Source organism: Macaca thibetana, chromosome 5 (genome assembly GCF_024542745.1).
Source record: "Macaca thibetana thibetana isolate TM-01 chromosome 5, ASM2454274v1, whole genome shotgun sequence".
In the NCBI taxonomy this organism is placed as follows: domain Eukaryota; kingdom Metazoa; phylum Chordata; class Mammalia; order Primates; family Cercopithecidae; genus Macaca; species Macaca thibetana.
Genome location: NC_065582.1, coordinates 83035304 through 83053502, shown reverse-complemented (window position 1 = coordinate 83053502; position 18199 = coordinate 83035304). Strand labels below are relative to the sequence as shown.

At 38.7% G+C, this 18199-nt stretch overlaps 3 protein-coding genes across 5 annotated transcripts in view; 2 read left to right on the top strand and 1 right to left on the bottom strand.

Annotated features, from left to right (window-relative positions):
* Positions 1–8433, top strand: part of GSTCD (glutathione S-transferase C-terminal domain containing) — a 133330-nt gene extending 124897 nt beyond the window's left edge. For all 3 annotated transcript variants that reach the window (XM_050791482.1, XM_050791484.1, XM_050791483.1), the window contains exons 11-12: positions 2829–2898; positions 6222–8433. In XM_050791482.1, the coding sequence (XP_050647439.1) occupies positions 2829–2898; positions 6222–6358 (207 nt within the window). In that variant the 3' untranslated portion in view covers positions 6359–8433. The remainder of the gene's footprint in view (positions 1–2828; positions 2899–6221) is intronic.
* Positions 1–18199, bottom strand: part of PPA2 (inorganic pyrophosphatase 2) — a 1020900-nt gene that overhangs the window by 455725 nt on the left and 546976 nt on the right. The gene's annotated exons all lie outside the window — the stretch shown is intronic.
* Positions 1–18199, top strand: part of AIMP1 (aminoacyl tRNA synthetase complex interacting multifunctional protein 1) — a 524679-nt gene that overhangs the window by 61755 nt on the left and 444725 nt on the right. The window lies entirely within an intron of this gene.

Genomic DNA, 18199 nt, shown 5'->3' with positions numbered 1-18199 from the left:
TGCCAATAAAGTAGAAAATAAATTAGGAAAACAGGCCAGGTGCGGTGGCTCACACCTGTAATCCCAGCACTTTGGGAGGCCAAGGCAGGCAGATCACTTGAGAACAGAATTCAAGACCAGCCTGACCAACATGGTGAAACCCCGTCTCTACTAAAAATACAAAAATTAGCTGGGCATGGTGACACACACCTGTAATCTCAACTACTCAGGAGGCTGAAGCACGAGAATTGCTTGAGACCAGGAGGCAGAGGTTGCAGTGAGCTGAGATTGTGCCATTGCACTCCCACTCCAGCCCGGGTGACAGAGTGACACTCTGTCTCAATAAAGAGAGAGGAGTGGAGAGGAGAGGAGAAGGGAGGGGAGAGGAGGGGAGGGGAGAGGAGAGGAGAGGATAGGAAGAGGAGAGGAAAGGAGAGGGAAGAGGAGAGGAGAGGAGAGGGAAGAGGAGAGGAGAGGGAAGAGGAGAGGAAAAGAAAGGAAAAGGAAAGAAAAGAAAAAAGAACTTGGGAAAACAAAAACTAAACCCCTGTTTCTAATCCCTCCTTGAGTGATACTAGTTAAACCGAACAATGAGAGGATGTATGGAAAAAATCAAGAGTGGTGAAGAGATAGGCTGCTAATAGTCTCCTGACTAGAAAAGAATATAAAATTTCTACAGTAGGGACGGGGCACACACAGTCTTTCAGAAAGCAGAAACTCTCCAGTACACCAGTCATAACCTTTTTACTCTTTCTCCAACACCCCCAAAAGCTGCTTGGCCTTTTGAAGGCCTCAGAACTTTGTGCCAAAGTACCTTGAGACTCACTTAGGAAGTGTTTTTCTCTATAGTTCAATTTAGACAGCAACCTTTCCTGAGTACCTACCATGTGCCTTGCCCTTTCAGAACTTGATTTTGACCAAAGAGAACATACACACAAATAATTCCAAAAAATATGGTGAGACTTATCAGTACAAGAGAACTGAATCTTATCTGAGATTGCAATTGCCTTGACATTACCGTTATATAAAATGAATCTTAATTTACAAACACCATGAGGACAAAGTGCACACTGTTTCTTCAAGTCATGTAATTCTGAATTATCCTTCTCTCCCTTCATTGATGCCTGTTAGTTTGTGGGGAGTTAAAGTTATTAATTGAAACCATTTTATTAGTTTCTCACCCATTGTCATGAAATTTTATAGTTAGCATTAATTTTTTTTTAAAGCATACAAGTTGAGACAAAGATATCCCTTTTTAAAAACCAACATTGCCACAGTCATTTCACTTATTAAAAATGGAGGGTTCAAATTTAATGTACAGAATACTAAAGGAACAAATGATGAATCTGAGTTTAACCTGTTTGCTAAGCTGACAGGTGAGATTATGTACACACTTAGAAACAACAGCTGTTCTGAATGAACAGTTGTTGTGGGATCATTGCTTCATTTCGACTCTGCCTAATCACTCACTTTTGGCTACATGCAGATTTAAGAGTACTGTGCAAAATCATCAACTGATTTTAAAGCCTTCTTTTCTTTTTCATTAATGCACTCTTTCCTAAGATTGTTAAGCAGAAGTAATAATCAGGTGCTTACCTCAGGCTGTCTTTACAGTTTGTCTTAAAGCAGAAAGGGATACACTTCTGCAGCCTTTTGGAGTGAGAGAAAGAGATTCAGGTTTCTCTCCTCTAAAAGGACTGAGTAAAGGGAAGAGTCAGGACAAGTCAAGAACTCCCTACCACCCTGCTGGATATCCCAGAAAACTACAGAAACCACACAGAGATCTGCATTGCTTCCTTTTCCTCTGATAGAATGAAAAGCCACTTAGCAGGCCAGGCGCAGTGCCTCATGCCTGTAATCCCAGCATTTTGGGAGGCAAGGTGGGCAGATCACAAGGTCAGGAGTTCGAAACCAGCCTGGCCAATACAAAAAAAAAAAAAAGTAAATACAAAAATTAGCCAGCATGGTGGCGTGCACCTATAGTGCCAGCTACTCAGGAGGTTGGGGCAGGAGAATTGCTTGAATCCAGGAGATGGAGGTTGCATTGAGCCAAGATTGCAGCACTGCACTCAAGCCTGGGCAACAGAGCAAAACTCCATCTCAAAAAAAAAAAAAAAAAAAAAAAAAAAGAAAAGAAAAGAAAAGCCACTGCCTGGAACCACATTCCAGAGTTGCAAATAAATTTTATAAAAGAAAAATATAAGTGAATTTTTGGTCTTTTAACACATTATAATAGCAAAATGTAACTATATTTTTATATTTCAGCTAAAAGCAACTGGGCAAAATGACCCTGAGAATTTTCTGTGCCTCTATTCTTAAGAACTAAATCTGGGCCGGCTGGGCATGGTGGCTCACGCCTGTTAATTACAGGACTTTGGAAGGCCAAGGCGGGCGGATCACCTGAGGCCAGGAGTTCGAGACCAGCCTGGCCAACATGGTGAAACCCCGTCTCTACTAAAAAAGAAAAATAATAATAATACAAAAAATTAGCCGGATGTGGTGCCATGTGCCTATAGTCCCAACTACACGGAGGCTGAGGCATGAGAACCACTGGGAGTCTGGTAGGCAAAGGTTGCAGTGAGCTGAGATCACACCACTGCACTCCAGCCTGGGCGACGGTGAGACTGTCTCAAAACAAAACAAAAAAATACAGTGTACTTGAAGGGAAGAAATTATTAAGTAGCATCTTCTGAAAGTTTACTTTTTTCAAAAATACTATTTGTGCAGTACTTTATTCAATTAAACAATGTTGAACTCCAGAAAAATGAGTTAGTTTTTTTGGTGGTTGTTTTTATAACTTTGAAGCAGAAGATAAAAATAAACCCACATTCTATTGCTTTTTCTTTTAGGAACACATGATTCTGTGCAGATTTGCAGACCAGACAGCTGTCCAGCTCCCACCCCAACGAAGGCTCATAGGTATGTGTTTTCACAGAGCAGCTGTTGAGTGTATTATGCACAATATGACTGGGAATTATTGGACCAAGTCTATATGGGAAAAATTTAGCAACATGAAGTCTATTTTTCAATGAGAAACTAAATATGTTCTTCCCCCAAAAACTTAATTCATATTGAAAACGGTATTGTAACTATAACATTTTATCCTATTTTGGTTAACTTTAATACTTTTAAATATATTTTGAATGTCTGTACATTGAGTAGAATTCTTACATTAAATCTCTTATTGTTATGAACAAACTGCAAGATCTATCAAAAGCCATGAAAGAAAATAATAAAGATTAAAAAGTCAACTATATATACCAAAATTGATGCATTATAAAATGTATACACAGGGATGATAATGTTTTCTTTCTCAGGAAAAAGGATACTTGTGTATCATTTATCATAGACCAATTTGTTTGACAATATTAAACATTACCTAAATTGGAAGACCACAGAAACATTTCAAGTTTAATAAGTAATTGATTTATTGAAGACTTCATTTTAGAAAAAGAAATCACATTTAAAAGAATAATAGCAGTTAATAGTTATACATTTAAGCACTGAGCTAAATGTTCTCGCCTGTTATCTCAGTAAATTCTTACAAATATACATATGGGGTAGTACTATTATTTACATTTTAATGATAAGAAAACTGAGACAAAAGCTTGCCTGGGGTCCTTCATCTGGTAGATGATGGAGCTATACTATGAACCCAAATTATTTGATTCTGGACATGAAGTTCTTGTCTACTTTAGTTACTACTTCCCAGCATACTGGTGTCACATAAGGGTTTAAGATAAGTGGGTTCAGCCAAAACTAATCTTAAAATTATTCAGAGGAGCCCAACATTGGACACCATTATATTTTTTCTCTAAATTTCCAATGTAGCCCCTTTTCCTCCATGATATACTAGAAGACAGATTGTTGTTTCTTTGGCTGAGCACCAGATGAAGCTGTTAGCTTACATTCAGAGACCAAGTTGTATGAGAAATAGCTATCTTTAAACTCTAAAATCAAAGGCAGCATAGCAAGATGCTCACACTTGGTGACCTGAGACCTGAGACTGAAGGAGTAAGTGATTCCTTCTCTTTCTCACTGTCTGCAGCATAAACATTTGGAAAGAACTCATTCTCTCCTGCCTGCAACCTCTGTCTTTCAATGCCTTTCCTTCTTGCTCCTCCTTTTCCCATCTCCAACACTTTGAATTAATCGAACATACATTTGATGAGACTCCATTCACTAGACCCATGTCTTAGTCTGTTTTGCACTGCTATAACACAGTACCATAGACTGGGTAATTTAGAATGAACAGATTTTTATTTGACTCACATTTCTGGAGGCTAGGAAATCCAAGATCAAGGGGTTGGCATCTGGTGAGGGTCTTCTTCCTGCATCATAACATGATGAAAGGCATCACATGGCGAGAGAGAGAGAGCAAGAGAAGGCTGAACTTGTCCTTTTATAAGGAGCTCACACTCTAGATAATGAACCCACTACCATGATAATGGTATTAATTCATTCACTTCACCCTCTTGGCCTAATCACCTCACATTAGGCCCCACTTCCTAACACTATTGCATTGGGGATTCAATTTCCAACACATGCTTTCCAGAGAATACATTCAAATGATAGCAATCCAATGAAGACATAATTAGTGTGGTGGATGGATGGGTACGTGGTAGATGTGTGTCTTAGGTATCAAACTAAAGGGGAGTAGCTGGCAGGGAAGTTGCTAGAGTGGCGGGGGGCAGGGGCTTTTGGCAATGGGAAGAACAGGGGGAATCACATTGAGAGAAAGCTGTCACGTCTACATCTCTGCTTTACACACAGGCCATTCCTGTGTTCTGCAAACATTTTTAGGAAACTCCCCAGGCCCACAAAGGTAGACTACCAGCAGCTAAATTTCAGTTGTAGAGACACTTCAACATGTGAAAACATGAAATTCTTCTACATAATGGAAAAGGAAAAATTAACTGGACTGGGATCAAAGCCAAGGGTAAATGAGCTGCAATGTAAACCCCGGGTGGGTACTTAAGGAATGTAGAGCATCCCATTCTGACAGAGAGTGTTTCATTTTAAACTAAAAAGTAGATGGGAGAAACATTTACAGATGTCTTAAAGGAAAGACAATATTTTAAGGGAAAAAAAGGAATGTCAGCCATAAGGCTGTTAATGAAGAAGCGATGATTTTGCCTAAATGGAATTCTAGACATCCCTTTTTATATCATTTCTAACACAGTTTATTCTTTGTGGGATGGGCCCTTTTAAGGAAAATGTACAAAATAAACATTTTAAATGTGAGTCTCTCATTGCTAATTCTTACCTACTGATTTCACCTTCCACTGTTTTTTTCTGTGAGGATTCTGTTGTTCACAGAACTTTCCTATTTTGGTGATCTGTCTTCATTTCTGAAGTTGTTTAATTTATCACTTTCCACTATCATTCAGTGTTGACGCATTATTATAATTGTTTAGGAAAAATCGAATGAAATTCTGCATAGTCGGTGATCTTTTTCCAGGAGGATGAAGAAGCTTATATATTGAATTTAGAGCAATTGAAAGTATAAAAGTAAATCATGGCTTTGAATATATTCAGCCCCAAATCATTTTTCCCAAGCTACTTTTAAAGTTTGTGTTTGCCAAAGGAAAACAAATTAACTGCTTTTCTTGCCAGTCAGGTTTCCTCTTTTGTCTTCCAAAGATTGTAAAGGAAATACAATACCACTATTTTATAGAGGTACAGGAGCTCGGAAAATTAAGAGTATACTACACTCAACATTACATTTCCACCTGAAATAAAAGGCATGTAATTGAGAATTTTCTCAAATATTTTTCATTTCTCACTTCTTTATAGCTCTAAAACACTTCAGCTGGAAAAGCTAACACCCCTTAATCAGCATGTTATTTTAAATATTCTTAAAGGCACATTTTTTTCCCACAACTTTACAGATAATGTAGTTTTACAGGGAAAGCAGAGAAAAGGTCTTTAATTGTATTTTTAACCAAAGTAGGAAATACAGTCTGAGGCTCTAATTTGAGATTTGCTTATAAATACATTTGAAAAGGTTAACATTCTTTAAATTATTAGCAGAGGCAAATATATGAAGTGCCATGTTTTTGTCACCATCATCTTTCCACACTGATCAAGAATTAAATTGAAAGAAACTAAACAAGACTTAAGGGTACAAAGCATGCTCCATAGTACCTGCAGATTTTGTCACTATATAAATTCCCTTAAACAAGCTGAAATTGTCCTGCTAGTGAAAGGGGGTCTCATGATACCATTTGACTGTATTTCAGGAAAACAGTGCATGTGCTTGGTGGATCTGGATCGAGCAAGAGCTGCAGAAGAATGTGGCTACTCCGTTCAAGTGATATCCATGGAGCCAGAGAGCTGCTCTCCCAAAAATAACATGATTGTGGGAGTCCCCATTTAAAATGAGACATTCACATTTGATATTTTGCCATCCGTCTTCATGTTGGATGCCCGGTGGCATTCAGGAGGTTCTTGGCATAACCAGGAAACAGCATTAGCCATCTTGAACCTATTGTGCTCAGGAAGGAAAGCAATAGGAAAATCTTGGAAGAAAGGCTCCCTGCAAAGCATCACAAATGCTCTTACAATGTATGATTAAAGGACTGCTGGTTTTCATAGTGAGAATCCCCTGAAGTCTCGGCTGCCAAAAGAATAATACCAGTGGAGGCTCCATCACAGGAATAACAATTTCCTTCTCACTTCACAAGCTCTTCTGATCTTGCCAATGTGATGTTTAATTCAAAACAGCGCACTTACAGCCTTTATTTTATACTTACTTAAATATTCACATGGGGACTGAAAGTAGACTCAGTAGAGTTTTTTTAAATATATTTTTAACAATTGTACTTTTTCTATCACTTTAAAAAAATCTAGTCAGGTAATTATAGTTATTTTTAAGCTGGGGTTAGTTGAACTTGTATAGCATTTAATATACTCCTTTTAAATATATTTCTGCCAGGCATGGTGGCTCATGCCTATAATCCCAGCACTTTGAGAGGCCAAGGTAGGAGGATCATTTGAGCCCAGGATATCGAGACCAGCCTGTGCTATAAAAAAATCAAAAAAATGAGGTGGGAGGATCACTTGAGCCCAGGAGGTCACGGCTGCAATGAGCCATGATAGCACCATGGCACTCCTGCCTGGGTAACAAAGCGAGACCCAGACTCCCAATGAATGAATGAATGAATTTCCCATAAATTACCAAATGAGACCATCACTGGTTCAAATTATTAATAATTGCAATAAATTTCCTATTATGGGAATGTGGAATTTGAGGGTCCAGTATTTTCAGGACCTTGGCCTAGATTCTTTTCAATTCAAAGATGAGTTGCAAAAGACATAATGTTTTGCCTATGGAAGTAAATCATCTAGAAGAAAAAGATTAAAGAATTAGTTAAGCTTTTTTTTTTTTTTTTTTTTTTTTTGAGACAAAGTTTCACTCTTGTTGCGCAGGCTGGAGTGCAATGGCACGATCTTGGCTCACTACAACCTCTGCATTCTCCTGCCTCAGCCTCCCCAGTAGCTGAGATTATAGGCACCCGCCACCATGCCCGGCTAATTTTTTTTGTAATTTCAGTAGAGATCGGGTTTCTCCATGTTGGCCAGACTGGTCTCAAACTCCCAACCTCACGTGATCTACCCGCCTCGACCTCCCAAAGTGCTGGGATTACAGGTGTGAGCCCCCGCAGTTGGCCAAGTTCTTTATGTAATACTACAATGTGTTGTCACAGAATTTGTTACTCAGATATCAATCATTTTTATTGGTATATTTCTGGGTAAAACTTATTAGTGGTGTGAGGAGTGCAGAATATGGAAGCTTATTTGAATAGTTCTCTTTAAATTCTTTTTCTGCCAGCCAACATTTTAAAAGACAAATGATGCATCCTCTCTCAATGCTGCTAATTCTTTAACTTTTACATGTCTCAGTTTATTCCATATGAGATTTATTTTAATGTTTTCAACCCCTGTATAATATGTATCATGAGGAGAAAGCACTTTCATTGATCATCACTATGGATTAAAATATAGGAATATTTTACAGGGCAGTATGGGTTGGGGTGGGAGACATATTGGAATTGTGTTTTCTGGGATAAAATTTTTAAAAAGAATTAACCATTAGCCCTGAGTATTTTAGTCATTTGTGCCTACAGATAACAACATGCTCTTTTATTCTGGACTTTCTTCTTTTAATTGAGGTTTAATTTATATACAATACAATAACAGATTTTTAAGTATTCATTTGAGATGTTTTGACAACTGTATATACACATGCAACCATCACTGAAATCAGATATAGAATATTCCCATTAAATATTGTCAGGTAAACACATTGAGAATATTTTTTCAAGTCTGTGGCTTACCTACTTATTTTCATAATGAATGTTTTAATTGTGATGAAGATTTAATTTACCCTTTTACTTTAATGATTAATATTTTCTGTGTCTTTTCTAATAAATTTTACCAACTCTGACGTTATAAAGATTTCTCCTAAGATTTTCTTTGTAGAAACTTTATGGTCCTAGCTTATTACATTTAGGTCTACGATCGATCTCAAATCAAACTCACATATAAAGGTAGGTAGGTTTTGAGGAATATATAGTTGTTTCAACATCATTAAATAAAAATCCCTTCCTCTCTTCATTGAACCGCCTTGGCACTTCAGTTGAAACTCAGTTGATCTGTATGTATGGTTATATTTCTGAATTCTCTAATCTTCCATTCATCTGTTTGTTTTGATTGCTGTAGCTTTATAGTAAATCTGGAAATCAGGTAGTTTGTCTCCCAATTTTATTTTTCATTCTCTAGATTATTTTGGCTGTTCTGGATCCACTGTATCCACAGATAAATCATAGAATTGGCTTATCAATTTCTTTTTTAAATTTTACCAAAAAAGCTTGTTGGGATTTTTGGTATTGCCTGTTCTCTTCAGATTAACTTCAGGAAAATTAATGTCTTAACAAGACTGAATCTTAAAATCTATGAAGATATCTTTGCATGTGTTTAGTTCTCCTTTAATTACTCAGAAATATTTTGTAATTTTCTGTGTAGAGGATTTATTTCATTTATTATGATTTTATTTTTTTGATGTTATTACCCTGAGTTTTTTATATGGTGTTCCCCATACTTAGAATAACCTCCTTTTACCCCTCCCACTAGCTTAATGTCATTCATCCTTCCGCTCTGAGACTTGACCTCCCTGGAATTAGGTATCTGTTATAAAATGTCTACCATCCAGACTAGTCTTCTCAGTCCTCCCGAGGTGACTCAAGGTACACCCCACCCCCACCACCAAAAACAGAAAGCCTATCTGATAAGTATGGAGAAGAAAAATGGAAGGGGAGTCGGGCGTGGTAGCTCGTGCCTATAATCTCATCAATTTGGGATGCTGAGGCAGGTGGATCACTTGAGGTCAGGAGTTTGAGACTAGCCTGACCAACATGGTGAAACCCTGTCTCTACTAAAAATACAAAAATAAGCCTGGTGGTGGTTGCATATGCCTGTAATGCCAGCTACTAGGGAGGCTAAGGCAGGAGAATCGCTTAAACCTGGGAGGCAGAAGTTGTGGTGAGCTGAGATCGTGCCACTGCACTCCAGTCTGGGTGACAGAGTGAGACCCTGTCTCAGAAAAATTGAAAGGGGACCCCATTGCTCTCCCACCCTTGTTCTTGGCGTGGCATTCTCCTGTTGTGATGGCTGTGGCTAGTAAGAGATATGGATATTGTGATTGCTCTTCAGGCATTGTTTTTCTATGTAAATCCTTGCCAATGTTTCTTCCCAGCCAGAATTAAAAGAGTTGGATGCAGGGAGCAGGATGATTGTTGCAATGATAAAAGCCCAACAAGTGACCTGATCTTACCCTCGCCTTTTTCCATCAAAAGTCAGGCTACTGCTCACTGATCTATCTCTCCCAAGGCTGTAATAATATTTAGAAACCACGGCTCATCTTTCATTGACTTTTGAGCCTGACTCAGAAACAGGGATATAATTATTAATGGCTAAACTACTTTATCTTACCTTGGGAGACACATTTCAGTCATATTAGATATCAAAACATTTTCAGGGCACATATACAAGATAATATGTAAATAACACTAATTAAACATTTAGTTTCATTCTACAGATTTTGGCTACAGGATTTGCCCATTCCATGCTTCAAGAAAATTGCTATTAATAGAGCTTTCACATACTGAAACCTGTTTTTCTACTGACTTTCATGATGAAAATGTTTTTTCATCATGAAAAAATGTTTCTGTAAAGAGATGTTTCTGTAAAGTGATATAATGAAATTATAATAAAGTGATAATTTTTAAATTACAATTTTTTTAAAGAATACAAAAGTAGTTTGGAATTTTTTAATACACTTTTTTTCTTTTTGAGACAGGGTCTCACTCTGTCACCCAGGTGAACATGGCTCACTGCCGCCTCCACCTCCCTGAGCTCAAGCAATCCTCCCACCTCAGCCTCCAGAGCAGCAGGGACTACAGGCACATGCCACCATGTCCAGCTAATTTTTGTATTTTTTTATAGAGATGATGTTTCATTATGTTGCCCAGGCTGGTTTCAAACACCTGGGCTCAAGGAATCCTCCCACCTCAGCCTCTCAATGTGCTGGGATTACAGGTGTGAGCCACTGTAACTGGCCAAATACACATTTTTAATTACAAAGAAATACATATTTGTTGTAGAAAAGATGTGGCTAAACAAAAAGAAGAAAATTCTTAAATTCACGATGTTAATACTTTGTTGTATGCCTCCTAGACTTTTTTTAATAGACAACACACATACATATACACACACATTTGTTTTTATTCATTTTTCATTTTATAGAGATAGGAGTCTCACCATGTTGCCCACACTGGTCTTGAACTCCTGGGCTCAGGCAATCCTCCCACCTTGGCCTCCCAAAGTGCTGGGATTACAAGCATTAGCCACCTCACCTGGCCCACTCAGATTTATTTAACCGACATTCACACAGTACTTAATATTTGCTAGGCACTATTCTAAACCCTTTACAAATAACTCATTTAGTCTTTTAAGTCACTTTTTCCCCGTAATGACCCTATGAGCTAGACATCATTAAAAATCCTATTTTGCAGGAACTGAGGCTAAGTTTACACAATAAATGCAGACCTGAATTTGAACTCAGCCAGTAATTGGTAGAACTAATATTCAAATTCAGGCTATTTAGCCATCTGATCAGTATTGGCTGGGATAAACTATGATAACAAAATCTCTATGTCTTTACCCAAGAAGGATGTATTTTTCACTCATACCACATATCTGTCCAAATTGCTATGACTACTTTACATTATCATCATACCATGACTTAGCCTGACTAGTTAGCCTCTGCTAGGAACATAACTGGTCTCCTGGCAAGGGAAAAATTGGCATGGCAAACTACCAGCTAGTTATTGGAGATTCAGCTCAGATGTGATACACATTACTTTCCTTATTTTGTTGGCTAAAGTGAGTTCTATAGTGCCTCCTGATATTAATGGGGTGGGAATATATAGCTTTATATAATAATATGACATGCCACCCACAATGTAGTTGAAGGAAGAAAGGGAAGGAGAGGATGAGGGGAAAGATAAAAGTAAAAGACCATCACATATTCCAGTTTGGAAATAGAGTTCTTACATGCCATTGACTTGGTGTAGGGCATTCTCTCTAATCCGTCAAAGAGAAGGAAGGCATGTGCTACAGGCATTTCCAGCTATGGTTGTCCCCACCTTATCAGCAGAAGATATGTTCCAAGACCTCTAATAGATGCCTGAATCCTTGAATGGTACTGAACCCTATATATACTGTGTTTCAGTCTGATAACCAAGATGGCTACTAAGTGGCATGTTTAGCTTATATAGTGTGAATACACTGGACAAAGGGATGATTCAGGTCCTGGGCTGGATGGAATGGGACAGCACAAGATTTCATCACTCAGAAGCATGAAATTTAAAACTTATGAATTACTTATTTCTGGAATTTTCCAATTAATATTTTCCGACCAAATATTTGGCTTTTGTTGCCATTGGTTTTGTTGTTTTAGTCATGAAGTCTTTGCCCATGCCTATGTCATAAATGGTATTGCCTAAGTTTTCTTCTAGGGTTTTTATGGTTTTAGGTCTTACATTTAAGTCTCTAATCCATCTTGAGATAATTTTTATATAAGGTATAAGGAAGGGGTCCAGTTTCAGTTTTCTGCATATGGCTAGCCAGTTTTCCCAACGTTTATTAAATAGGGAATCCTTTTCCCATTGCTTGCTTTTGTTAGGTTTGACAAAGATGGTTGTAGATGTATGATGTTATTTCTGAGGCCTCTGTTCTGTTCCATTGGTCTATACATCTGTTCTGATACCAGTACCATGCTATTTTGGCTACTGTAGCCTTGTAGTATACTTTGAAGTCAGGTAGCCTAATGCCTCCAGCTTTGTTCTTTTTGCTTAGGATTGTCTTGGCTATACAGGCTCTTTTTTGGTTCCATATGAAATTTAAAGTGTTTTTTTTTCTAATTCTGTGAAGAAAGTCAATGGTAGTTTGATGAGGATAGCATTGAATCTCTAAATTACTTAGGGCAGTATGGCCATTTTCACAATATTGATTCTTCCTATCCATGAGCATGGAATGTTTTTCCATTTGTTTGTGTCTTCTCTTATTTCCTTGAGCAGTGGTTTGTAGTTCTCCTTGAAGAGGTCCTTCACATCCCTTGTAAGTTGTATTCCTAGGTATTTTATTCTCTTAGTAGCAATTGTGAATGGGTGTTCACTCATGATTTGGCTCTCTGTTCATTATTGGTGTATAGGAATGCTTGTGATTTTTGAACATTGATTTTGTATCCTACTACTTTAATGAAGTTGCTTATCCGCTTACGGAGTTTGGGGGCTGAGACAATGGGGTTTTCTAAATATACAATCATGTCAGTGCAGACAGACAATTTGACTTCCTCTCTTCCTATTTGAATATCTGTATTTCTTTCTCCTGCCTGATTGCCCTGGCCAGAACTTCCAATATGTTGCATAGGAGTGGTGAGAGAGGACATCCTTGTCTTGTTCCGGTTTTCAAAGGGAATGCTTCTAGCTTTTGTCTATTCAGTATTATATTGGTTTTGGGTATGTCATAAATAGCTCTTACTGTTTTGATATATGTTCCATCAATACCTAGTTTATTGAGTGTCGTTAGCCTGAAGGGGTGTTTTTTTTATTGAAGGCCTTTTCTGCATCTATTGAGATAATCATGTGGTTTTTGTCATTGGTTCTGTTTATGTGATAGATTACATATATTGATTTGTGTATGTTGAACCAACCTTGCATCCCAGGGATGAAGCCGACTTAATCGTGATAGATAAGCTTTTTAATGTGCTGCTGGATTTGATGTGCCAGTATTTTATTGAGGATTTTCACATCAATGTTCATCGAGGATATTGGCCTGAAATTTTCTTTTTTTGTTGTGTCTCTGCAAGGTTTTGGTATCAGGATGATGATGGCCTCATAAAATAAGTTAGGGAGGAGTCCCTCTTTTTCTATTGTTTGGAATAGTTTCAGAAGGAATGGTACCAGCTCTTCTTTGTACCTCTGGTAGAATTCGGCTGTGAATCCATCTGGACCTGGGCTTTTTTTGGTTGGTAGGTTATTAATTACTGCCTCAATTTCAGAACTTGTTACTGTTCTATTCAAGGATTCATCTTCTTCCTGGTTTAGTCTGGGAAGTGTGTATGTGTTCAGGAATTTATCTATTTCTTCTAGATTATCTAGTATAGTTGCATAGAGATGTCTATAGTATTCTCTCATGGTAGTTTATATTTCTGTAGGATCAGTGGTGATATCCCCTTTATCATTTTTTATTGTGTCTATTTGATTCTTCTCTCTTTTATTCTTTATTAGTCTGGCTAGCAGTCTATTTTGTTAATCTTTTCAAAAAACCAGCTCTTGGATTCACTGATTTTTTTTTTTTTGAGGGGTTTTTTGTGTCTCTGTCTCCTTCAGTTCTGCTCTGATCTTAGTTATTTCTTGTCTTCTGCTAGCTTTTGAATTTGTTTGCTCTTGCATCTCTAGATTATTTTAATTGTGATGTTAGGGTGTCAATTTTAGATCTTTCCCACTTTCTCCTGTGGATATTTAGTGCTATAAATTTTCCTCTAAACACTGCTTTAGCTGTGTCTCAGAGATTCTAGTACACTGTGTCTTTGTTCTCACTGGTTTCAAAGAACTTATTTATTTCAGCCTTAATTTTGTTATTTACCCAGTAGTCATTCAGGAGCAAGTTGTTCAGTTTCCATGTAGTTGTGCAATTTTGAGTGAGTTTCTTAATTCTGAGTTCTAATTTGATTGCACTGTGGTCTGAGAGACTATTATGATTTCCATTCCTTTACATTTGCTGAGAAGCATTTTCCTTCTAAACTACGTAGTCGATTTTATAATAAGTGCTATGTGGTATTGAGAAGATTGTATATTCTGTTGATTTGGGGTGGAGAGTTCTGTAGATGTCTATTAGGTCCACTTGGTCCAGAGCTAAGTTCAAATCCTGAATATCCTTGTTAATTTTCTGTCTCATTGATCTGGCTAATATTGATAGTAGAGAGTTAAAGTCTCCCACTACTATTGTGGAAGTCTAATATAGTGTGTCTCCCACTATTATTATGGGAGTCTAAGTCTCTTTGTAGGTCTCTAAGAATTTGCTTTATGAATCTGGATGCTCCTGTATTGGGTGCATATATGTTTAGGATAGTTAGCTCTTCTTGTTGCATTGATTCCTTTACCATTATGTAATATCCTTCTTTGTCTTTTTAAATTTTTATTGGTTTAAAGTCTGTTTTATCAGAGACAAGGATTGCAACCCAGGGTTTTTTTTGTTTGTTTGTTTGTTTGTTTTTCGCTTTCATTTCCTTGGTAAATATTCCTCCATCCCTTTATTTTGAGCCTATGTGTGTCTTTGCACATGAGATGGGTCTCCTGAATACAGCACACCAATGGATCTTGATTCTTTATCCAGTTTGCCAGTCTGTGATTTTTAATTGGGGCATTTAGCCCATTTATATTTAAGGTTAATATTGGTCTTTTTGTCTGTTTGTTTTGTTTTGTTTTTTGAGACAGATTCTCACTCTGTCATCAGGCTGGAGTGCAGTGGTGCAATCTCAGCTCCCTCTGCCTTCCAGGTTCAAGCAATTCTCCTGCCTCAGCATCCTGGGTAACTGGGACTATAGGCACACGCCACTATGCCCAGCTAATTTTTTTGTACTTTTAGTAAAGATAGGGTTTCACCACTTTGGCCAGGATGGTCTCAGTTTCTTGACCTCATGATCCACTTGCCTCAGCCTCCCAAACTGCTGGGATTACAGGCGTGAGCCACCGCTCCTGGCCAAAGGTTAATATTGTTATGTGTGAATTTAATCCTGTCATCATGATATTAGCTGGTTATTTTTCATGTTAATTGGTGCAGTTTCTTCATTGTCATTGGTCTTTATATTTTGGTATGTTTTTGCAGTTGCTAGTACCCGTTTTTCCTTTCCATATTTAGTGCTTCCTTAGGTACTCTTGTAAGGTAGGCCTGGTGATGATAAAATTCTTCAGCATTTGCTTGTCTGTAAAGGATTTTATTTCTCCTTCGCTTATGAAGCTTGGCTTCATTTGGCTGGATATGAAATTCTGGACTGAAAATTCTTTTATTTAAGAATGTTGAATGTTGGCCTCCACTCTCTTCTGGCTTGTAGGGTTTCTGCAGAGAGATCAGCTGTTAGTCTGATGAGCTTCCCTTTGTGGGTAACCCAACCTTTATCTCTGGCTGCCCTTAACATTTTTCCCTTCGTTTCAACCTTCATGAATCTGACGATTATGTATCTTGGGATTGCTCTTCTTGAGGAGTATCTTACTGGTGTTCTCTGTATTTCTTGAGTTTGAATGTTGGCCTGTCTTGCTAAGTTGGGGAAGTTCTCCGGGATAATATCCTGAATTGTGTTTTCCAACTTGGTTCCATTCTCCCCCTTACTTTGAGGTACACCAATCAATTGTAGGTTTGGTCTTTTCACATAGTCCCATGTGTCTTAGAGGATTTGTTCATTCCTTTCATTCTTTTTTTCTCTAATCTTGTCTTCACATTTTATTTCATTAAGTTGATCTTCAATCTCTGATATCCTTTCTTCTTCTTGATCGATTCAGCTATTGATACTTGTGTATGCTTCACGAAGTTCTTGTGCTGTGTTTTTCAGCTCCATCAGGTCATTTATGTTCTTCTCTAAACTGTTCATTCTAGTTAGCAATTCCTCTAACATTTTTTCAAGGTTCTTAGCTTCCTTGCATCTGATTAGAACATGCTTCTTTAGCTCAGAGGAGATCATTATTACCCACCTTCTGAAGCCTACTTCTGTTAATTCATCCAACTCATCCTCTATCCAGTTTTGTTCCCTTGCTGGCAAGGAGTTGTGATCCTTTGGAGGAGAAGAGGCAGCATGCTGGTTTTTCCTCATCTTCATGGATTTATCTACCTTTGTTCTTTGACGCTGAGGACCTTTGGATGGGGTTTTTGCGTGGGTGTCCTTTTTGTTGATGTTGATTTTACTGCTTTCTGTTTGTTAGTTTTCCTTCTAACAGTCTGCTGGAGTTTGCTGGAGGTCCTCTCCAGACCCTATTTGCCTGGGTATCACCAGCAGAGGCTGCAGAACAGCAAAGATTGCTCCCTGCTCCTTCCTCTGGAAGCTTCATCCCAGAGGGGCACCTGCCAGATACCAGCTGAAGCTCTCCTGTATAAGGTGTCTGTCGACCCCTGCTGGGAGGTGTCTCCCAGTGAGGGGGCATGAGGGTCAGGGACCCACTTGAGGAGTCAGTCTGTCCCTTAGCAGAGCTTGAGCACTGTGCTGGGAGATCTGCTTCTCTCTTCAGAGCCGGCAGGCAGGAACACTTAAGTCTGATGAAGTTATGCCCACAGCTGTCCCTTCCCCCAGGTGCTCTGTCCCAGGGAGATGGGAGTTTTATCTATAAGCCCCTGACTGGGGCTTCTCTCTTTCAGAGATGCCCTCCCCAGAGAGGAGGAATCTAGAAAAGCAGTCTGGCTACAGTGGCTTTGCTGCACTGTGGTGTGCTCTGCTCAGTCCAACCTTCCCTGAAGCTTTGTTTACATTGTGAGGGGAAAACCACATACTCAGGCCTCAGTAATGGCAGACACCCCTCCCCCATCCAAGCTTGAGTATCCCAGGTTGACTTCAGACTGCTGTGCTGCCAGTGAGAACTTCCAGCCAGTGGATCTTAGTTTGCTTGGCTCCATGGGTGTGGGACCCACTGAGCAAGACCACTTGGCTCCCTGGCTTCTGTCCCCTTTCCAGGGGAGCGAATGGTTCTGTCTTGCTGGGGTTCTAGGTGCCACTGGGGTATGAAAAAAATACTCCTGCAGCTAGCTCGGTGTCTGCCCAAATGGCTGCCCAGATTTGTGCTTGAAACCCAGGGCATTGTTGGTGTAGGTACCCAAGGGAATCTCCTTGTCTGTGGGTTGCAAAAACTGTGGGAAAAGCATCGTATCTGGGCTGGAATGCACCATCCCTCATGGCACAGTCCCTCAGGGCTTCCCTTAGCAAGGGGAGTTCCCCAACCCTGTGCACTTCCTGGGTGAGGCGACACCCCACCCTGCTTTTGCTCACCCTCCATGGGCTGAACCCACTGTCTAACCAGTCCCAGTGAGATGAACTGGGTACCTCAGTTGGAAATGCAGAAATCACCTGCCTTCTGCATTGATCTCACTGGGAGCTGCAGACTGGAGTTGTTTGTATTCAGCCATCTTGCTGGTGTTTCCCACAGTCTGTTCTTATAACAGAAACTCACTCACTCAATTATTGCAGCTATCTATTAATTTTTTACATCCGACAAGCTATTTTGTGTTTGGTAATCATGTTAAGGGTTTTTTACCTGAGATACATAGAATGTATGAGCTCTCCTGAAATTGTACCCAGTTTTTCAAAAATACAGGTATATGGATTTTCCTTAAGAGATGGACATAATTTTAATCAGATTCTTAAAAGGATCCATGACCCAAAACATTAAATATCACTCACCTCAAGGAATCAAAAGCATTGTAAGATAATCCAATGTTCTGCACTAAGAAATTAGCCGAATATTAAAATCTTTTCTTCCAATATTTACACAAAAAGGGTTATTTGCTTTTGTAAGACTCCTTTTTCATAGCAATATAGGAAAGCCAGGTTTTGTTCATTTGTTTTTGGTTTTTTGTTTGTTTGCTTGCTTTTAGACATGGTTTATCTGATCTG